This window comes from Coptis chinensis, chromosome 2, assembly GCF_015680905.1.
Source record: "Coptis chinensis isolate HL-2020 chromosome 2, ASM1568090v1, whole genome shotgun sequence".
In the NCBI taxonomy this organism is placed as follows: Eukaryota; Viridiplantae; Streptophyta; class Magnoliopsida; order Ranunculales; family Ranunculaceae; genus Coptis; species Coptis chinensis.
This window is the reverse complement of record NC_141457.1, coordinates 75,295,783-75,319,250: the sequence shown is the minus strand read 5'-3', so window position 1 is coordinate 75,319,250 and position 23,468 is coordinate 75,295,783. Positions and strand designations below refer to the sequence as shown.

The following is a 23,468-nucleotide window of genomic DNA, read 5'->3' as shown; positions in this document are numbered from 1 at the left end:
TAACTTGACTAAAACGTACGACTATACGGACGTTGGACTTTGGACTTTGGACTGACTTAAGAAAATAAGTAACTGAAATCAATAAACGTTCGAATAAATTCTGTTTTATCATATATGCAAAGAGTTCTCATTCCAACACACAAACATGCAAGGTAAAACAGGTTATAGCAACAACCAAATAATATCCTCGACAAAGTTTGAGGAGCTTAAGAATTTGAAACCTGGCATCCCGCGATTCCTCGTACACGATCGAACTAACTCCCGAGCTCGTGAACTTACTGGATAAACTGGACAAGAGAGTCCAAAAGAGTACTGAAAGGGAAAGTGGTCTGTACCTGAAAACCGGAGTGTTGATACTCGAGTTAGTCTCAAGCTACTAATATAGTCTCGTCTGAGACTCTTTTGTCAGTTCAATGCTTCAACTTCCTAGGGAATACTTAGACTGTGCTAATAAAAATAAACAAGACTTGGTTCACAGATATCTGTTAGTAGAAAAAGTTGGGGCAATAAGGTACGTAACAAGTTAGTATTACAAAAGAAATGGAAATTAAAAATATGAGGAGGTAGGGGAGGGGTTTTTTATATTTGATACATTCCAGTTATTACGTTAAATGTCTAGAGTCCTTCGGCGTGCAGCGGCGCCATTTTGATAAACTCTGATTTTGTACATTATTGGTTTTTAGTTACTTAAGTCCGAAGTCCGAAGACCAAAGTCCAAAGTCCAAAGTCCAAAGTCCGTATAGTCGTTCGTTTAGTTAAGTTACCTTACTCACATGGGTTTGGTAGGATAGGTCGAGTAAGGGATCGTCCAAACCTTAGGGCTCGACAAAGTTCACAACTGGAATTATAACTTTTAGTGAGTAGAATTTTAGGTTTTTTAGTTGGTTTAATTAAATTGACGGGAATGTAAATAATGTAAATTACTAACGATGATTTCGATGTGAATAAACAAAGATAGAGAAATAGGGAGAGGGTTAATCATACTCATGCAAGAATCATTTTTTAACAATTTATACTACCACATCACTACAACTCTAATTCGTCTCGAGTTCATAGACAAACCCGAGACGACATCGAGTATTGATCCCTAGCGAAACGCGCACATCTCTGAGTCGCATCGCACTAGCATAAGAAGTTGAACTAATATTTCTTCTCTGGAATATCATTTCAGCTCCTGGCTCGATTCTATATCAGCTAGACAAATTGGAGAGCTGTTGGACACAAAAGAGTCGCGCGTGAGACATTTTAGGTCTCTCGTGAGACTGTTCTGGGGCATCAGCACTCCAAATTTGTACAGTCTCAGTCATTTTGGGACCGGATGTCTAATCTACACCTAATTCCTAAGTAGTGATTCTAGAATATTAAAGAGTCAATCCGGATTTTCACACGAGCAGCATAACCCTCCCCCTGAGGGGGGGGGGGGGATTAGCTCATGGTCATTGGAAGAATAATTAAACTTGCTGTATACATTAAATAAATAAATGCAGGACAGAAATTAAACTGGAAAAGAAATGACTTTCATTAAGAAGAAAATGACTTACAGTATTTAAGTTGCTGAAATAAAAAAAACGGAATGTAAGTGCTGGAATGAAAACTAACTAAGGCATAAGCTAAAGCATAATTGCTGAAGGCCGAATAATGAAGACCCCCCTCACATATATATAGGCTGAGGACCCTTCACGTGAAATCCCAACAATTAATTAGGTTTTGTTTTTTAGCCTAATTCAGTTTGTTAAGATCAAAACTTCATTTTTATAAAGTTTTGTTTTATTATCATATGTTTTGTCCTTTTATGTTTTGGTTTTGTCTTTTAGCTCAATTCCATTCAAACATTGAATTGGTACGTGTCTTTCCCATTGCAAGGTGGCACAAATTTGTGAACATCACTTGCCACCTGCCTATGCTGACTCGTCATGCCTTTTGGGCCCGCAGAGTGGGTTCACTTAGTGTGTCCAGTGGCGGCGCTGATTTTGGCATTTTTATAATTTTCTGTCTTTGCGTAGGGTTCGTCGCCCTGGTCGCTCTAGAAGTTCACTAGCCAACGTTGGCATCTAGATTTATCAGATGTGAGCTTCAGAAGTTTGTTGCGCACTACAACAGAAAGGCTCAATTGCAACCCCATCTGGTGTCGCTACAAGTACGCAAAAGCGCTGCCAATGATCAATGGCAACGCCAATGTGGGCGTCACAAAGGCACTGCAAAAAATTGGGTCACATAAGCTAAATGAAGACGCAACAATTGGCGTCGCAAAAGCTTGAAGGTTATTGCAACGCCTTGTCCCATTGCTATTACTTTATTAGCGTTGCTAAAGTATTTTGCCAAACTAAAATGATTTTTAAAATATTTAAACTATTTGCAGCGGTTGGCGTTGCAAAATGTTCTTTTTAGCTGCACCTGCTAGCGTTGCAAAAAGGTTACTTTTAGTTGCACCCTCTGGCGTCACAAAAGAAGCAAAGCATTAGCTACAGGTCTTTGTCACAAAAGGTTTAAACCATTAGCTTTGCCAAAGCGTTGCCAAAAAGTGTGTTTTAGCTGCCCCTAGGTCTTTGTCGCAAAAGGTTTAAACCATTAGCTGCGCCAAGGGCGTTGCCAAAAGTGTGTTTTTAGCTACCCCTGCTAGTGGTTTTAGCCGCAGCAAATGTATGTGTTGGTAATTGTTTAAACACATTTGCAGCACCCTAATTCTTTTACAACGAGCTCGGCATTGCAAATGGGTTTACTCATATATATAATAGGTATTACGCATTATTTTGAATCATTTCAATTTATATAAACCTGCCCAATACAATTTATGATTAAACTAAAAACACCGATCAGATGTATTCATTCACAATAAATTATAGCAAAATATATTTCATTAATTAAGATCATCCAAAATCATTATTTTAGCATCCATACAATTAGTCTCTTCCAATATACTGAATTACAAAATCTTCAAAGCCATCAACTAAATAATATTAATTCTTCAAAAAATAAGATTTTGGCCAAATTCCCATAATTTGCCGATTCGAACAACATCCACCCAAGTTTTCTTTATCAATATACCGCCAACCAATCTGCCAATCTGATACAAATAACAAATTGGAAAAGAAAAGAGACATTAGTAAGTATAATTATCCAAATTAAAAGAAAATTGAAGCAAAAATGCAAGTAATCAATGCATGGGAAATATTTTTATGTGGTCAAATTAGGGTCCCATCGGATATAGGACATGCCTGTGAGACATACATTATCAGTTGTACTTTGTTGTTGCTTCCTTCCAAAGCAGCTGCAAGTACTACTTTTAGATATATATACGCAGAGAAACAAAAAAAACCAGCATCACATAATGGAGCTACCCATTTTGCAATATCTCTTGGCAGAAACCCAAGTTGAATATAATATGGTCCACAAAACAGTGCATTACACTTAATTAAAGAGCAATGCTTGATACCCTGGTAAATTATGGTAAGTGGTGATGACAAAATGCAAAGGCTGATCAGGCCAGTGGACGTCTGTGTCTGTTTACATCATGTATCAAGCATTCTGTGCCAGGGTTTGTTTGTACTGAACTTAAAAATCACAATAACTTAGACATATTCTCAAAAAAGAGCAAGGCATAGTAGGTAAATCCGTAAGATTTTTTCCCAGAGTGGATAAAAGTGCATTTTCCTAGATCATTCTTCCTTAAATTGTACCAGAAGACCAGCATACATAGTATTCAACCCTTAGACACTTGAGATATTATTTTCAAAGAACAGGTAGCTGTTACTATTAATTTACCATATTTTGTTGGATTGGACATCGATACATCAAAGGAATAATTTCCACCAAGAAAGATGGGTTGTTTAGCATGTCAGCGCCAGAACTGAAATTCAACTTCCCCAGAATCACTTATAAAGAACTCTCAAAGGATACTAGAGGGTTTGATGAAGGGAAACTTATCGGGTCAGGTAGCTTTGGGGATCATCTGAGGACGGTGTGGCTAGGAATGGGGATAGAAGGGTTTTGGCAAGAAGCTATTATCTAAAATATGCCTTGCTATTGTTCTAGATGTTGTAGACAAGGGCACGATATCGATCACTGTTTAGTTGGGAAAGGAAAAACAACTAAGAAGGATTCTTCCACCGTCGAAGAAGTAAGATAGGACTCCCTTGCTTGGGCTCTTCCTCTATTGCTTCTTGATTGAATACCGGAGAATCACCACTTTCGAACAATCCGCCGCACCCAGCAACACCACTAGGGCGACAAGCCCTCACTACACCATAACTGCTATTTTGTAACAGGGCAAATTTTCAGTAAGTAACAGAAATAACTGTTACTCATTAAGTAACGGATATATCCATTACTTATGACCGCAAGTGTCACTTAAAATCTTGAATTATAATATAATATTATTTTCACAATTATCTTTGGATATGCTAACACTTATATCCGTGAGAAAATGAGAAAATTAGGCAACAAAATTAAAATAATTTGAAAAAGAAAAGAAAAACCGGAAGTGCGCAATATTTGGTGACGCACTTGGCTTTCATTCCCCTTTTTCAGCTAACACTTAAAAGTAACGGTGGATTTGTTGGTAACGGCGCGCAATATTTGGTGCGCAATTTTTTCTTTCTCTATCTCATTCTCCTGGTTTAATTATTTGTAGAATTCCAGTGGACTGTTGGTAACGAAGTGGACTAATCAAAAGTGGAAGTTCAAAATCCGGTAAGCTTCCCATCGGTGCTCAATCTACTTTTTAGTCTGGCTTTGTTTAATGAATCTAGATATAATTGTTGAAATAGTTTTCTTTCTCCAGTTTTTTTTTTTTTTTTTTTTTTCTCTACGATGCTGTCGAGAAAGATATATCATTATTGTGCACACTTGAATATTTAGTTTGGTTGAATTACTATATTATGTGAGTTTATATTTTGTTTAATGAATCTAGATATAGTTGTTGAAGTAGTTTTCTTTCTCCAGTTTTTTTTTTCTCTCTACGATGCTGTCGAGAAAGATATATCATTATTGTGCACACTTGAATATTTAGTTTGGTTGAATTACTGTATTATACGAGTTTATATTTTGCAATGCTGATGATAAAATAAGAGGTTGCTACTGAATTCTGACAATGCTTGTATAATTTGCACATTCTATGAACGACTAGCGATATGTCAGACGACATTGTTTCAAAAGTAAGGTTAAATCATATAAAAAATAGACGAAGATTAAATTAGATTATATAGGTTTGAGTATGGAGCTCATTTCAGTATGGGGGTTAATGACCTAGTAATTATGCATGATTAGAGTCCTAACTTCCAGATCATTTATGCATTGGTTTTATCTTGTGAGTTCTGTAGTATTTAAACGTGTTTGTATTTAGCGCACGTGTTTGACTTATTGGTTTTATTTGGTTTTTATTTTATGTATATAAAGTTTCTGTTATTTATATTTATGATGCCATTTTTTTCTTATTTTTTGGTTGTACTTGGATAGCTAGTTGTCTGTTATTTATGCTGATCATTAGTTCCCTTGGTGTCTAAATATAGTATAGAATGTCAGAACCAATAGACAAAGAATGGATGAGTGAAAACGAAAGAGGCGATATAGTCTATTTGTTGGGAGTTGAGGTTTTTCTTAAATTTGCAGAGTGGAAGTTGGGTGGGAAGAAGTGTCCTTGCCCGTGCAAGAAGTGTCGGAATAGGTATTGGTTGATGTATAAAGAGGTTGGATACCATTTAATCTCAAAAGGTATAGAGAAGTCCTATCGTATATGGACTTTACATGGTGAGGACTTATCTAACGCTACTGTTCATCCTCCATTGGTTGCAAATATTGGAGAAAAAACCTCAGGTGATGATGGGTTTGAGATGGGGGACACTGAGGAAGAAACCATTGGGGATGTCAGGATTGGGATGAGAAACTTTGTCGACTCTGCTTTTGGATTACACGGTGATGCGGTGATAGATGATGACAGTTTGGGAATTGAATTTGATGAACCTTATGTTCCTGAACCAGACTTAGAAAAGAGGTATTACGATTATAAGAAAAAGGCAACTGAAAAATTGTATCCTACATGTGAAGGTCCTGAGACAACTCTCTCAGCACTTGTAGAACTTCATAATGTAAAGAAGGAATTTGGTTGGTCTGGAACTGGTATGACAGTACTCTTATCCTTGTTGAGGCGATGGTTGCCTAAAGGTAACACCCTCCCTGAGAAGTATCCGGTAATGAAGGAGATGTTGAAAGACTTAGGGATGAAGGCTACGTGCATTCATACATGTGAGAACAATTGTATCTTATATTGGAAGATGAACAAAGATTTGACAGAATGTCCCGAGTGCCAAGCACCAAGGTTTAAAGTTAAGGAGGGGAGTAAAGGGAAGAAGAATTCCAAGGAGCCTAACAAGGTATTGAGACATTTTCCTTTAATTCCAAGACTCAAGCGGTTGTATACTATACCGTGGATGGCGCATGAGATGACATAGCATGCACGAGCAGAGACTTCTATGGCTTATATGCATCATCCAATTGATTCAGGTCAGTAGAAAATTTGTAAAGAAAAGTGGCCAAACTTTGCTAATGAGCAGCGCAATGTTTGGCTTGCAATTGCAACCGATGGGTTTAATCCACATGGCATTCAGTCTACTAGTTATAGTTGTTGGCCTGTTATCACTGTGCCTTACAATCTCCCCCCTTCTATGTGCATGAAAGCAAAGTTTCAGATGTTGTCTTTACTTATACCCGGTCCAAAGGCACTAAAAGAAGACATCGATGTTTTTCTTGAACCATTGTACAATGAGTTGAAAGAGTTGTGGAAAGGAGTGCCGGCTTATGACATGAACAAAAGAGAAAATTTTACTTTGAAGGCTATGCTAATGTGGGGAATCCATGATTTGCTTGCATATGGAAACTTAGCGGGCTGCGTAACGCATGGTTACAAAGCTTGTCCTGTTTGTGGTGACAATACTCCTTCCATATATTTGAAGTCTAGTAGGAAAAATGTATACTTAGATTACCATATATTTCTTAAAGGCAATCACCCGTTCAGGAACGGCAAGTACTTGGGGCTAGTGGGTAGCAAGAAAGAAGAGCGTAGAAATCCTCCTCAACGATTAAATGGCGATGTACTTTTGCAAACATTGAGTTATGTGAAGTATAAACCTGGTCAAAAGCGGAAGAGAGGTGGTCAAATTGTGGTTGACGACAATGAAGGTAATGAAGTTACATCGGCCTGGTATAGAAAGTCCATATTGTTTTTCCTTGTTTACTGGATCTATCACAAAGTTCATCATGTTATTGATATGATGCACATTGAAAAGAATGTTGCAGAGCACATACTAAACACGATCCTTAATAAGAAATACAAATCGAAAGATACAGTCCAGGCACGAGAGGATATGAGGGAACTTGGCATACATCGGGATCAGTGGATGCAAACTGACCCTGCAAGTGGGAAACAAGTTAAACCTACAACACCGTTCTTCCTAGATAAAGCAGAGAAGATAGATTTCCTTAAAACTTTGAAAACTTTGAGGCTCCTTTCAGGTTTTTTATTTAATCTGAGTAACATTGTCAGTCTTGATCCACCTGGTTTGCTTGTAATGAAGTCACACGACTATCATGTGATTATGTAATATCTTTTGCCCATGCTACTTCAACATGTTTTTCCAACTCATCCTGATTTGCGGAAAGCTCTTCATCAGATAAGCTTATTTTTTAACCTTTTGTGTTCGAAAGTTGTAATTCGGAAAGAAATCCAAGATGCCAAGTACATGGTTGTAGAGGCGTTGTGCGTGCTGGAAAAGTACTTTCCACCATCATTTTTTGATATTAGCATTCACCTTGTTGTGCATCTAGCTGATGAGGCATTGATGTGTGGACCAGCTCAAAATCGTTGGATGTATCCGTTTGAACGGTAAATAATCCTTCTTTCAATCCCAATTCTTTTTTCCTTGCTTTTAAATAAAATTAATAAATGCATTCATAGGTTTATCACTTAATTAGGTCAATGAAGGAGTGCAAAGATATACCCAGTAACAAACGATTTGTTGAAGGATCGATTGCAGAGTCGTATCTTGTCTCGTGAGTTTGTTAGGTATGCAATGGAGTACATTCCAAATTCACAGCCCAAGAATCACAAAACCAATGGTCAAGTGTTTCTAGATGAAAATAATGAATATAGTGATGAGGGTTATGTGCTTGAAGGTAAAGATGTGATTTTGTCGAAGGAGCAATTTGTACAAATCCGTAGATGGCTACTTTTCCGTTTGGAAGTCGATGGACTTGATGATCACTACAGGTGTTAGTTTTTGGCATGAATGTTTACTTCCCTATTAATAAATTCACACATATATACTAACTTATTTGAATAAATTGTAGTGAGTATCGTGAGTCTTTGCAATCTAGTTCCCATGCCAGCAAAAAAGGGATAACAAAAATAGAAGTAGAGATACAAATAAATTTTATCGATTGGTTATATAATAAGGTATTTGTTAATTAGGATAGTAAGTTATGTTTTTATGTTATTTTCACTTTTTGAATTGTGGTATGTTCTCTCTGTAGTTGTTGGAGAATGGCGACACTTCATCTGAATTGTGGTTCTTTGCTAGAGGGCCATTGTTCAAAGCTAAAACTTTTCAAAAGTATCGCATCAATGGTTATGTATTTTCTACTAAGTCTCACGATGAAACCGTTCTTACGCAAGACTGTGGTGTTTGCATGAGTGCAATTACTACATTTACATCAAGTAGGAAAGATAAAAGTCCTATCGATACGTCTGCTAGGTCGTATGGAGTCATCAAACAGATACTAGAGGTGAATTACACAAATTTCAAGGAAGTGGTGTTTTATTGTGACTAGGTTAGGGTGGAAGATAAGACCAATGGATGTAAGTTAAGCCCAGACTCTAACTTGGTGGTGGTAAATTTTAATCGGCTCAAGAGTTCCGACAAAATGTTAGATGAGCCAGCCATTTGTGCCAAAGAAGCCAATCAAGTATTCCATTTGAGGGATTTGAAATATCCTGATTGGTGGGTGGTTATACATTCACCAAGGCGAATGACTAACGAAGTGGACAAGCTAGAAGCACCGAACCAGAAGACTTCCAATCTACTCTTGCAGAGCAACCTCATTTGAGATCACTGCTAGAACCACGTCGTTGATTGTAGTGTACAATAATTTTGAAAATATGTTCAAATGCCTGCCTTCCTTTTTTTATGATCATCTTAAGATTTTCTAGTAGTTTGGAAAATTAATTTTGGATATTATGGTTAATTTGATAGTGCATATTCTTTTTATTTCTTTTCGTTCTTTTTGAATAATTGGTTATGTCATATTTTAAGTGTTATGAAATCCTTAATAATTTGTTTTCAAATGTTGTTGGAAATTGTTAGACTATTTTTAAATAATGGAATCAGGTGGTACAACTGCACACCGTACTGCATCAGATGCCTCTTCTCCCACAGGTCAATGTACTTCTCAGTCATCCAAGAAGACACAATTAATGGGTCCCTCCGGGAAAGTGCTTGTTGAGTTATGGCCTAATGGCCAAATTGTTGGACAAAATGCAAGCAAGTTCAAAACTGCAATAGAGAACCAAGTGAGGCTTAATATCCCTATAAACACCAAGGATTGGAGACTAGTGGATGATGGCTTTAAGGATGCAATTTGGAAAGCCTTGACGGTAATTATTTTTATTTATTTATTTAATATGTTAATTAAATAATCAACTTTACCATTAAGCTAAGCTATGTCTTAATATATTGTTTCTTATCAACTGTACTCATGATAGGAGGAATTCGAATTTAATGTCGAAAACTTTGAAACTCGTCCGTTGGTCGAGACAAATTATTCTCAAAACTTATGACACAAAAAGACATACATGGCAAAGTTTTTGGAGAAAGCTGAAAACATTGAAGCACTTAAGGAAAACTGCCCACCTGCTATTAATCCTGCTCTTTGGGTAGATTTTGTCGACTATGAGCTTCAGACTAAAGTAAAAGAAAGGAATGCGAAAAAATGCGCAAATAGGGCCATGAATACTATTGGTAGTACTAATGGTAGGAGAACCTTCTCCCAAAGGCATAACGATTTGGTAATGTGATCATTTTTAAATTATTAAGCCTTTTGATTATGTATATAGATATGAATACTATTGTCGTCCTTTTTGAAGCACTATTACTAAGCAATGATTATTTGCCTGTAGCAACAACAAAACCCTCAAGAAAAAATAACTCGAGTTGATGATTGGCTTAAGGGTCGTGAACGCAGTGATGGAACAGTTTTGGAAAGTGCTCAGGAAAAATATGTGAGTAGATGTTTTACTGCTTCTATTTTGTAACTTCAGTTTTTGATTGCTACCGGGTATATTTTGGGCTATTTGATTGCTTTTTTTTTTAAAAAAAAACAAATAAATGCAGGATCAAGTGAAAGCAGTTAAAGAAAGAATGCTAGCATCTGGAGAGACTGACACGGGAGACATCGACTCCGATGCATTGACTGAAGTACTTGGCAAGGATAAGAAGAACCGTGTTCGTGGAGTTGGTTCTAATGTTTCTAGGAAGCAACTACATCATGCTTTCTTGTCATAAGCGCTTTACTCAACCAAATGGCTGCTACATCAGTTGCAAAGGTTGAGGCCGATGTGGCTACATTTAAATCAAAGGTCGAGACAGACATGTCTAAGGTCAAATCAATGCTCAAGGTCAATTTTTTCTTGGCAATTACGATTAATGGTTAGAGTTAGTAATATGTAATCCACACTTTAAAATTATCATGTCTTCATCTATGCCCTTATAGGTTCTCTTTCAACAACAACTAGGCAATACTACGACAGGCAATAATGTGACAGCCAATGCCAAAGCACATATGGGTGTGACTACACCCTGAACTGAAGTTAGTTAAGTTCCGCTCAACGTCATTCTCCAGCAACCCCTCAAAATTTGACTCCTGCTTTTGGGTCGCTTGAACAGCCTAGAGTCACATTACTAGATAAGTTTGGTACAGAAGTTGCTAAAGGGGTCTATTGATGTAAGTGCAAAAATTTGTCATGGCAGAATTCTAGTTGGTGGAGAGAGAAGAGTGTATATTGATGAAGTATTGGTTCCCGATGTTGCTGTTTATGATGGTCCACAAGATGGTAATGAAACTTTGAATGCTTGGCTTGAAGGATGGTATATAGCTTGGTTTGATGGGCGATTGAAGTATGCTTGATGTTTGTAGGTTTTAGACCTTTTTTGGATTCTCTACTTTTTGCTCTTTCTGCTTTAGTTGAAGCTCAAGACATATTTTTATGTGGTTGTGGTTGCCGTAACTTGGAACTTTTTGGGTGTGTTGTCATGCCTAGAAATTTTTATGTGGTTAGTCTTGTCTAGTTGTAATAATATAATGAACTCTTTAGCTGTCAAATCTTTTTATTGGTTTTATGTCGTGACTTGCCTTGTTGTAAACAAACCAAGGCCTTTTGTGTATTTAAGTTTCTGGTGCAGATGGCAGATGTCGAGATATTTTGAGCAATTAGTAGTCAGCCGGGGGATGCGTAAACCCCTGGTTAGTTTTTGTTTATTTTCTTCTTCTTTCTATTAGCTATTTTAATATGAAGTTCTTATTTTCATTTATATCACTAATAAATGTGTAATTGTTTGATGCATGCGAGGTTCATACTGTTGGAGAAATGCTGTCGAGTGGTGACTTAGTGGCTATTGCTAGCGACACATCCTTCTACATCTTGAAGTACAGTGTAAGGACTCTCTCCTCTCTCTGCTTGTGTTTGAAGAATTTGATGACGGTTCCACCCTCATTTATAAGAATGAGACACACTTTTCATATAGTATGCTTACTTGGATGCGATGTTCCTACTGGTTAGCCTTCTGTCCAGTTCTAATTTGTTATTGGAAAATATGAAATTTTCTATCTGAAGGCGTTAGGTGGTACCAATGTTTTTTCTGGTTTTCGTCAAAGGTCATTTAAGGTTTGCACTCAGGCGCCCTCACCTTGTTAGCTGGTTTTCAGGGGGAGTTCCACCCATGAGTTAATTCACAACAATACAACATCATCTTCATAATGATGGTTTCTTTTTTCTTTTTCTTATTCTGTCTGATAATTGAGCTATTATACCCATATCTTTGTAGGGAGACCATGTTGGACCCCACTGCTGTTTTTGCCCTTGTTTTTGGAAGTGAACTTTTCGAGGATTACATTGGACACCTTGCAGTAGCATCAATGGCTTCATCTGAATTAGCTGATGATAGTGATACTTCAGAAAAACTACGTGACAGGTTGCAGGTAAGTGTTTGTAAAATTTCATTACATTGTTGTAACCACAAAAGCCCGTTCCACCTGGTGATCCTTGTACTATAGACACACGCTGGATTTGACTGTAGGCTTTAGTATCAAGGCTTCTCAATAAAATCTATGTTCTCTAACATTCTCATTCATTAAATTACTTGACTGTAGGCTATCCAAAAGGAACGAGAGGAAAAACTCGCTAGGGTGCTGAGAGATTTTCTTAACCAATACGTTCGTGGTGACAAAGATGGATTCGTGCAACGTGCTGAACATGAAGCAAAACGGCTATCTAATGCAGGTTGACTATCCTATTCACTGGCTATCTAATTATTACTTTATATAAGAAAATGCAATGGACACCGATTCCATGTTTATTCGAGATTCATGTTTGAATCCTATATATATAAACCAGAGACCCAACCATGATCTATGAAATTTAAATAGGTGTAGGCCACAGGGTAGTTTTTTATTTTTAATTATGCTATTAGAAGTCTATAAGCAGAACCATTTCCAAAATATATAAGCGAGCAAGTCAATTAAGCATATAGGAGGTTTTGTCTTTGTTAAATTTACCTTGATGAAAACTGGATATCATCCTATTAAAATAAAATAAAAGAAAACTGGATAGCAATACCACATCGTCATAATTAAATTTTAGTTGGTTTTCTTTTCACTAGGGTACCAGAGTGATTGGCATTTCGAACCGCCTCTATTTGGATTTCTGTTCATGCTGCTCTCACTATAATGTAAAACCCATGGTTGATTTCCAACTTTTATGGCTGATTCTTGTGTACTCTTCGGCTTGCCCGAATTGTGATATTTAATGAGAAACACACACACCCTGAGGCCCCTCAAATTGAGTTGAGGCTTACCGCTTACCCCTCGCTTTTTTAGACTTGTGCCCACAAAGTAAGGTTGCAACCACAAACCAGCTAATCATGTGACTAAAATGGTCAGAGTATGATAGATGATTTCTTTTCTTATGTGTTGAAAGTACAGCTTTTGGAGTTGATATTCAACACACCATTGGTTACCTATATGTGAAACAGGCAGCACAAGAGCTAGGGAAGAAAGCTATATATTTAGGTGTGCCTTTTTTGACGAACTGGGTTCGGAATAAAGGGCACATCTGGAAGTCACAAGTCACAGCAACAAAAGGTATCTCATGTTCATTCTACCGCGTTCTATTCTGTTGGTCTTTACTCATAGAATTTTGCTTACTGCTGATTAAAAAAAAATGATCCAGGGGCTTTCCAGCTTCTACAACTACAAGAAGACATTCAACATCAATCTAAGATAGACGGTAATGGCCCTCGAAGTGATGTTGAGTCACATATACTGTCCAATAAGGACACTCTGATGAACTCATTATGGAAACTTAATGTGGTAGACATTGAAGTAACTCTTTTTACATGTATGCCAAATGGTAAGCTCAGGAGTCCAAACTTGTTAAAGAATCATTAAGTAATTCTACATATGTGCGGGATTGAAGGGTCTAGTGTCCATGTTTTAAGTTGATTGAATATATTGGCCATGGATAGAAGAAGTACGTATATATCTGATTGGAGTACTCTGATAATTGATTTGTTACCTGCCCTTTAAGTTAGTTGTCCTTGAAGTAGGTCCTTTGTCACGAGTTCCTTTTAGATATGATTATCATGGATCCATGATCATCTTTTAAGCCTATTTCTGGATGCTTGGGATCAGAAGCAGTGAAGCACCTACTTCACTTTGTAATTGTATACTTTGGTGTATAGAGAATTTGTGGAAAAAAATGTTTGACTTGGTTTTCATTGTCATAACTTACATGAACTGACTTTATTTGTTGATTCCTGGTTCAACTTCACACCTAAACATAGATAATATTATTCTGAATAGGAAGAAATACTAATTTAATAGTGTTTAAAAGACTACACTCACTTAACTTCCTTCTTTTTTTCTTTTCAAGAGTAACTTTGACTTGGTGTATCTATTTGCAGGTGCTAAAAGAAAACAATGTTAAGAAGGAGGAAGTTAAAGCTCGTGCGCTAGCTTTAAAGAATCTTGGGAAAATATTTCAGGTGTTATTTCTTTTACACTCAGTATGATGTGATTTTTCAAGGAAAATATTGTACCATATCTTTGTACTGAAGATTCCATTAAATAAGGTTCACCAAATTGTATGCAGAAGATAACAGAGGTGCACTTGCAGTTACTTTCCTTTCTCTCTCAACATGAGAGAACTTCAACATTTAAGAAAAGAATACTAATTGTTATACCCGAGTTTTGTGAAGTGTAATTTTCTTTAAATGTATACTTATGATAAATCTTTTCTTTATAACCTGTACACCAAGTTCTTTGGAATGTTGTAGATTTGTAGTATTGTGTTAATGATATCTCATGATCTATTTTTAGAAGGAAAAACCCGCACAAAGTTCTATAACGTCAAGGAGGAAAAGTGTCTCTGATGTTTATGAAGATGCAAGCAGTTCTGATAGCTCTTCTGATGAGGATTCACCAAGAGCACTTTCTTATCGAACTCCTGCAATCACTCAGGTATGTCCAATTATTCTTCACATCTACCTTCCTACAGGAAAGAAAAACTACCCTTGCCCTTTTATTGTGTAGGTTGCCAAGTTCCTACAGAGTGTTGCATTCTATTAACTAAAATTTAATCAAAATTTTACACTGCCAAGTAGAAAAGAACTCGCCACTCTTATGAAGACAACATATTTCACACTTAGCTATTAGAAAATTGTTATTACTATGTGACGTTGTTATATAATCTGTGGCAGGGCATAGGGAGACTGTTCAGATGTCTTTGTAATCCAGCATATGATGTGGATGATGAAGAGATCATGTACAAAGGCAAATAATGCTGCCAGATCAGTTTTCATAATTAGATACTATCCCCTCCACCAGACCAATTAATTATCCATAATGATGTGATTATCACTTATGCTAAGCCATTAAGGTACCACGAGAACATCTCGAACTCTTTTCATCACTTTCTTGTGTGTGTGTATTGCTTGAAAAGCTTGCCACTTTTCTTATATCAAGTGCGAACAACTAAGATAATCATATGAATTCTACTAATTGTCTAAAATAGCAAGCCTTTGGTGATTCTACATTGCTCATATGATGATGTGATGATGAGTTTGGATCTGTTGAATTGTAAACAATCAGAAACGAGTGGGCAGATTGTTAAAATAAAGAGAATTTACAAACATTGAGCTTTTTACTTTGTTTTGTATTTTCAGCTAACATCAGAATATTCAGAATGTCCGTCAAGAAAGAAGGGTGGGGATCTTGGATGGTTTCCTCAGGGAAAGATGGCAGGTCCTTTTCTAGATGTTGCTTTCAGCACTATTATTGGAGCTACCAATGCCCCATTCAAATCAGAGTGCGTGCTTTCTGTTGCTTGGAAACCATGTATGCCCTGGCGTAGAGTTATTGCTTGCCTAAGTTATGTATCTCTATTTATGTCAGGCAGGCTCATGGATTGCCTAACGTGATCAGGAGTATCACAGTTCACAAAATTTAGTTGTACATCCATTTTCGCCAAGGATAGCATGAAGATAATTAGATAGCGGTGTTATATCATATAAGTGATGAACATAGTGGGATGGTACGAGTCGATGTTGCACAGGACTATTCAGTGGACTGTGGAAGTCCTCACGATGGCATGAGAAATTTAAGGTCAGTTTGATAAAATCGTTTTGAGGGAAGAGTTGTTATTGACTTTGCGCAGGGCAGGTGGGAGAGTTGGTTCACATCTTTTCTTTACGTTTTTTTCACAGATTTTAGTTGACAGTGATCCTGGATTGACGGGAAACCTCCTTGTTGAGCGTTTAGTGGGAGCTCATGTTGATCTTGTGTCAAAGGAAGAGTATGCCAATACTGGGAGTGAGGTTTGTCTCTTTGCAACATGTTCCAATGCTTTCTTTATCTCTGAAAGTGCATCCTTTACATGCAAAAATTGAAATGTATGTTTGGATACCATTTCCATCTGAGTCTATACTAAAGGATTTAACAATCTTCAAGAACCTAAAGTCCATCATTTGGAAATTCAAAAAGGAAAAAGGAAATACCTTGCAAAAGGTTCAATTAAATGTTGATTGAATTTTTGTTGTTGTTTAGTTACAATATAAGGTAAATCATTTTGGAGTTTTGGACCAACTAGGCCTGACCTGATAGAACTGTTGGGCTGAGGCTCTAACTGCTCATGCCATTACTATTGCTATCTTGTTTTCCTTGTCCAACATTACTATACTTCTTTCCTTTTTGAACAGTTGAAAAGGTATCACCCTTTTCTTTGCAGGTGCTTACTAATTGCTAAAGGAGAGCGGCTTAATAAGGGAAGGAAAAAGACCTTATGTCATTCCGGTTGGTGGGTCTAACTCTCTAGGAACTTGGTAAGAAGGGGTTGGATTTAATGTTCTTATTTCTCATAAGATAATTGCTGGGTTACTCTTTTCATAGGTTGCAAACTTACAAGAATATTGTTGATGCCTTCAAGATTTGAACCTTGTGGCCTAAACCAGTTGTATGCAATGAGATATGGAACTGTTCCTGTAGTTCATTGCACTGGAGGACTCAGAGTGAGTTAACTTCTTACCACAATATTTGGACCTTAAATAGATTAGGTCATATACTTGTAAGGCTCTTTGACTATGCAACACCTTTTTCTGCAGGATACAATCGAAAATTTCGACCCCTTTGCTAATAATGGCAATGGTCAAGGTACTGGGTACGTACTTCCATGTCTTGATCTCATCTACCATAGACTCATAATTCCTCGATAATTAAAGTTTTGAAAAGTATACCTTATTGAAGGTGCTTCAAGGACACCCAATTGTAACTGTTTATATTTAAGATAGTCTGTTCCCCCCTCCCCTTCTGTAAAAGAGGCCATAATTATTGTAAACATGTTAAAATTCATGTACACTGGTGAACTAATGAATATTAGATTCAAACCCACTCAATCCTGAATGAGACCAACATTTTACTTTGAGGTAGAACTCTGCTCCTATCATGGTAGATTTGAACTGTCGTAGGAACTTAACCTCAGTATTTTGAGAAGAACCAAGCAATACTACTGTCTCATCATTTTATTATTTCCTTTGAGTTTTTTGCTTAGATACATTTTAGTAATCACATACTCTGGCTGTTTTTGGCAGGTGGAGAATTTTCCGAAAGAGGGTGGTGTCTGGCGGATTTTAATTGGTCGATGGTTTCCTCGGGGAAAGATGGCAGGTCCTTTTCAAGATGTTGCTTTTAGCACTATTATTGGAGCTACCAATGCACCATTCAAATCAGAGTACGTGCTTTCTGTGACAATATATTATGAGATTATAGGTCATAATCCCAATGCAAAAAATTAGTCGGCATAAGTAGGTGCCTACTTGTAACCCTTGTGTGGTTCATGAATAAATCTTTATTTATTTGTATCCTTAACATAATCTTGACTTATTTCTTTCACTTGCAGTCAAAATTGGACGGCCTGGCTACCGGGTAACTAAGCAATTTGATCTGGAGACAAAGTAACGGTCTCTTCTCTTCCAGGTGTTTATCTTTGTCTAATACCATCCGTTTAGTTAACTTCTGTGACATTTTTTTTTACCAGTATTCCATCCTAATGCCTTTGTCAAAAAACATTTTACTAGAGCTAGTAAAGTCACAAAAACCATTGTGGGTCGGCTTGAAGTGATTTGTATGGGATGAAATGTTTTAGTATGCCTTCGTCTATAGAAATTAGTTGTTCTTATCCATAAGCTTTATTCAAATAGTGGTCTAATAGCTGAGGAAGTGCTATTGCAAGAGCTAACATTAGCCCACCACACTAACCCACTCATCATTTCTTCAGTTCTCACAACCAGACGAAAAGTTTCATAAGAAATTTTGTAATGTTTCTCACTTTTTTCAATTCTTGCCAGGCTTTGTCAAATAAGTGGTGATATCGTGGGAGAAGTTATGGAAATTGCAGATGTGCACCCCTAAAACTGATGGGGGAACACTCGAGAGAGCAATAACAGGCGACCAATGACAACCAATACAATGAGATATTCTATGACAGCATATTAGACATCCCAAGATTAGGTTAGGTGAAGTCATTTCTATATAAGTTTGATTTGTAAATTGGAATTTGGACTAGTGTCTATATTTTTATAATAATGTTTAATTGATTAGTGGTTTTGTTTTTTGTTATTATATGTTGATTAAGTTTGTGGAATGTGATATCTTTATAAGATGGAATATTCATATGTGCAGGGTGAACTTTTTTTGACATTTTGACCCGAGAAAAAAATAAATATATTTTTTTTTAACTGACAAAAATTTAGTAACGGATATATTGATATCGATGTGTGTAACGGATATACCGATATCAATATCAAGTGGCACATCTATTACTAACGGATGTATCCGTTACACATATCGATATTAATAGCAAGTGGCAGATCTATTACTAATGGATATATCCGTTACACACATCAATATTAATAGCAAGTGGCACATCTATTACTAACGGATATATTTGTGACATATGAAAATTGATTTCCCTCTAGAAAAGTAACTAAAGCAGCGCCAAACGTTACTAACACTTATATCCGTTAGAAATGAATAGATTAAACTACCGATTAACAGTTGGCTATCCGTTACAAAGAATTATAGTAACGGATATAAGCGTTACTAAGATTAATTTAAGTAACAGTTATATCCGTTACTAAATTTAGCCTAAGTGACTGTAACACCCCAGAGCTAACGGATATAAGCGTTAGTAAAAATATAAGTAACAGATATAGCTGTTAGTAAAAACCTTTTTTGGTGTAGTGCCTCCATCTTTCTTTCCACCCAGAGTAGAGTATCCTACTCCCGCCCATAATGGTCCCCAATGTCATGATCTGGCCTGGTCGACCCAATCATGATAGTCCGTTTCTCCCGTATGAGCGTGATCGAGCGTAAGACCTCGCTCCGCCTCGAGGCAAGGTCGGGGTATTAGCCTAAAGAGGTAAGCACGAACATGAACGCCACTCACATTCTTTCCGGTCCCCTTTTCAAGTAGAATTCCCATCCCCGTCGACATACTTGACATGGACGGGAATTCTACTTTGGAAGTTTTACCAACATCATGTCCGGTGTGGTCTCCCTTACTCCTAGAAACAACTAGCCCACGGAGCTTGGATCACGGGCTCCCTAGGTATTCAAGGTACATCACAAGCAAGAGCTAAGTCTAGTCCGTGTCTAGCCAAGCTCTAGACGGGATAGACATTCACGAAAGTACGAGAAGGAACTACCACTCATTAGTACAAGCCTAACAAGAAAAAGGGGCGGTTGAAGGACCTGGCGGATCCGTAAACCACCTTCGATTTGCTCCCTTTGAGGGACTCTAGAAAGTCTCTCCCCAGTAAAAAAAAAAAAAAAAAGGATAAAATAGTAAGCCGAGCCAAGACCAAAAGAAAAGCGCCTGCGGACATATGTCTTCCTCCTAGAAGAATTCGTTTAAAAAAAAATAGTATAGTACCTTTTTCGGTCCAAATGACTAAGGGTTTGGTATTAAAACTCTCCCAATGAGACAATCCATCCGAATTACGCTAACCTGCCTAGCCCCCTATGTCGACTTTAAAAGCATCTCAGTAGTTGAGCGGTAATCGCCATCAACAGTTCCAACATGGACAAGGACTGCGGTTCCCACCAAGGATAAACTTCAACTAAGCCCTATAGATCAAGGCCGAAAAGCTACTAGTCTCCTTCTTATGGACCACTAAACGTTCCCGAGGCAAAAGATAGTGAACTTGACTGGCCTTCCTCGTTAGGCGAATTAGTTAACTATTGAGCTATCAAAATAGAAAAGTATAGATCATACTCTTAGGCGTTACGCTCCTCCCTTTTTCCGGGAGGAACTTCGCTTCACGGTAGTTATGCCCGCCTATATAGTACGCAAGCATCCTTAATAGGACTAAGAGGATAGTTAAGTAAGTACTAACAATAAGCCTCTCTTTCTCTACTAAGCTCTGCCCCTAGGTACCCAATCTAATACATTCATACCCGGTATAATCTATTCTTACCTTTTACAGGGACCAACAAAGAAGATATAATGAAATCTATCTTGTTATAAGAATACAAGATAGATAGTATAGGACTTCCTTGGAATGCTTAACACGGGCAAGTCCCCTCGGCAAGAGAAAGAGGGCTTACTTCTAAGGCAGTCTAATTGGCTCTAGCTTGTTAAAAAAAGAAGAGGTTTAAATAAATCTCCTTCTTTGACAGATAAATCGTAGATATTGAGATAGCAATATTTTCTTCATTAAGCATAGCAACACAAGGGACCTATACTGAACTAATTAGAATACTAAAACAAAGACAATCTTAGACATACAAACCATATACTATACTAGATCATGTCTTCTACTGCTCCTATAGAGGAAAATAGGAATTAGCGTAGAGTGATGACTCACCGATGAGTAGAGTGAGTATTGACCGTGAGTGAGCCAAAGATCCGTGAGCTAACCGACAACACATCAACTATAGGGCTTAGAGGACACTGCCCTTAGAGAAATAACAGTAATTAAGCAAGTGAAGATAACATACTCAAAGAAGGAAGTGATATATAGAAGTGTAATAGGTTATAATTCCATATTTAGGGATAGAACCCAACAGTAGCAAACTTCTTATCCTCAAGATAAAAATCTCTTGCATGCGCTATCCCACTTCCAACCAATAGACGATATGCCCTGTCCTTACTAGCTACAAAGAAATCTATTTTCTCTAATCCGCTCAACCTCCCATTCCTCAAACTTCGTGGAACACGTAAAACACATTGCTCTTTCCATCTTTTGTTTGCTGGATAGGTCAGCTTATGAGCGATGACACTTGGAAACCTTAGCTAGTAGCCCCTAGTACAATTCCATCTTTTGTTTGCTGGATAATTAGATCTTCCTTATTACTTGACAGAAGATCAATTGACAGAAGGAACCCTAGTACAATTCTTCAGATGCTAGTTTTCATCTAATTGATCTTCAGCATATCGACAGAAGAAGTATCGACAGAAGAAGTATCGACATATCGGTAGCTCACGATATCGTTTTCATATCAATTAGCTCATAATTGATCTTCAGCATGACATATCAATACTGCCTAGTAACAAAAATTGTACTAGGGTTCCTTCTATCAATTAGATCTTCCTTATCGTACATATGTACCTAAACTAGAACAAGAAGAGGTATCTCACTCTTACTATTCCCTAACGTACATATGTACATTCCTCCTTTGTCCTCCCTTCAACTACGAGAGTCGAATAGTACGATTCATATAATCAAGTCTTTGCCAAAGGAGATGCGGGAGTAGCGGCAGTGGGATCGAATCCTAATCTAATCATAAAGTAAAGCCTGCTGGAAGCGAGTTCTATACCTCAAGTCAGCTAAAAGTTTCATCAAAATTAGGCATTGTGAACTACCTTATGGGCCTTTCTGTTGGGTAGGCCTATGAATTCTGAAAACTAGCTAATATTTGTTATTAGTTCGAGAACTCTACTCGAGCCATGCCTCTCTGACTTTTAGCGGACTGCATATTTTGTAGGGAGTAAAGAGTCTCATAACCATCATCACTGCGAAACTAGGCTTTTTACTCTCTTTAGAGCACTAGACCTATAAGCACTTCATAAAGAGTCACCATCTCTCGATACTGCCTATGCCAGAGGACTGCTCACATGTATCATGTATGAAGAAGTATTCTTTTATGCAGGGAACCAATGACAACACACTCTTAATAGCATTGACAATAGAGTTGCTACTTAAGTTTGATTGGCACGAGTGAGATAAATTTAACTAGTAAAAGCAGATCCAACTAAAACAAATGAGCATGTAATTTGGCCCCTTATCCTACTGATAAGTACATTATTAAAACAACTTACCAAGTACTAAGAGCTAGATTGATGGACTGGCATTGTCTAGAAAGAACTTACAATACCAAGACATCCCCCCTTATCTCATTTTCTTGTTTATTTTTCATTTTCTCATCAGTATCCTCCTCACCCTCTCTTCACTGCCTGGTAGTCCCTATCTCTCCCACTAACCAAGGCTTGTTAGTAAGTAGGTGGTGTCAAGTTATTTCGGTGAATAGAAGATGATTATGAGGTAATACGAAAAAGTTCGAGGAAAAAAGGATACACATACAGGTTCATCATGGACAAGTATAAATCACACTCAAGATATGTCCAACTTCCCTCTTCCCCATAAATCTATAAAGGACATTATTTGGGTATGGAAATACTCATAGAAACAAAGCAATCATGTAACCAAAGAAATCCAACAATATAACCTGGGCACTTGAAACTGTAATAACTTACCAAAGTTGTGACAACTAACACAAAACATCTCAAAAGGAGTTACTCTATCAGGCATGCAACCAATCAATTTAATACAAACAGTTCATATGTACCATGAAGAACCAAAGATTGACTTGCAACATCCAAGCCTCAAACCTAGCTTGACGAACCACCATCTCCTCTATTTTACTTCTTTGAGATATCATTTCAGCAGTGAGCTCCTCGTTAAGCTTTTCAGCTTCCTCAGCCCTCGTCATTTGCACTAAATGTAAGAAGAAAGGTAATATTTGGATCACTAAATATGTTTTTTTTTTTATCACTAAATGTAAGAAGAAAGGTAATATTTGGATCAATTTGTTTCTGTCTTTTATTTATTTTTTAAGTTGGGAGAGTTAGAATAATTTCCAACTTCAGCTTTCACCGTTTGATTGTAAACCATGTATAAAATATTACTTTTATACTTTGGTCATTTATGTTAAAGAAAATGGTTTAGTGGTAAAAAAATAGCTAAGGAAAGGAACTGTGTTGAGATTCCACTATGAGAATAAAGAAGAAAATAGATGTGGCGATAGAGTTAAAGCAGGGATGGATGAAATGACTCACCCCAAATCTCAAAGTTCTATTGTAGAGAGTGACGAGACCAGAAAAAAGCCTGACAACATAGTATGTGAGGTTTTATGACTTGGGGTTTGGGTTCTAATTTGAAGCATTGTTTGTTTGTTAGATTATTCAGTGGTGGATGTTTATGAAAATGAGGAAAAGGGTTAAACTTGGTTAGAAAAGATTAATAATAATAATGAGGAGAGAAATAATGATACGGTGGTACGACAGCCACCACCGGTACAGATGCAACAGATGAAGACGACACAATAGCATTAGCAGCAAGAATTAGTGAGTCAATCAATCTCAATGCAATTTA

At 37.2% G+C, this 23,468-nt stretch overlaps 1 protein-coding gene and 1 pseudogene across 2 annotated transcripts; both read left to right on the top strand.

Annotated features, from left to right (window-relative positions):
- Window positions 1-9,841: 9,841 nt before the first annotated feature.
- On the top strand, window positions 9,842-10,644 carry LOC147517853 (uncharacterized). Its single transcript, XM_086593731.1, has 3 exons — window positions 9,842-10,054; window positions 10,166-10,267; window positions 10,380-10,644. Exons 1-3 carry the CDS (start codon window positions 9,842-9,844, stop codon window positions 10,548-10,550), a joined length of 486 nt encoding a protein of 161 aa, XP_086449857.1. The 3' UTR covers window positions 10,551-10,644.
- Window positions 10,568-18,410, top strand: LOC147517852 (chaperone protein dnaJ 10-like; annotated as a pseudogene). The gene is made up of 19 exons (XR_015213092.1): window positions 10,568-10,694; window positions 10,759-10,795; window positions 11,016-11,132; window positions 12,090-12,243; window positions 12,415-12,544; window positions 13,246-13,404; window positions 13,493-13,672; window positions 14,226-14,306; window positions 14,641-14,781; window positions 15,021-15,199; window positions 15,486-15,628; window positions 15,719-15,924; window positions 16,026-16,136; window positions 16,547-16,640; window positions 16,745-16,826; window positions 16,920-16,975; window positions 17,406-17,545; window positions 17,714-17,790; window positions 18,162-18,410. The product of XR_015213092.1 is annotated as a chaperone protein dnaJ 10-like (transcript).
- Window positions 18,411-23,468: the final 5,058 nt, after the last annotated feature.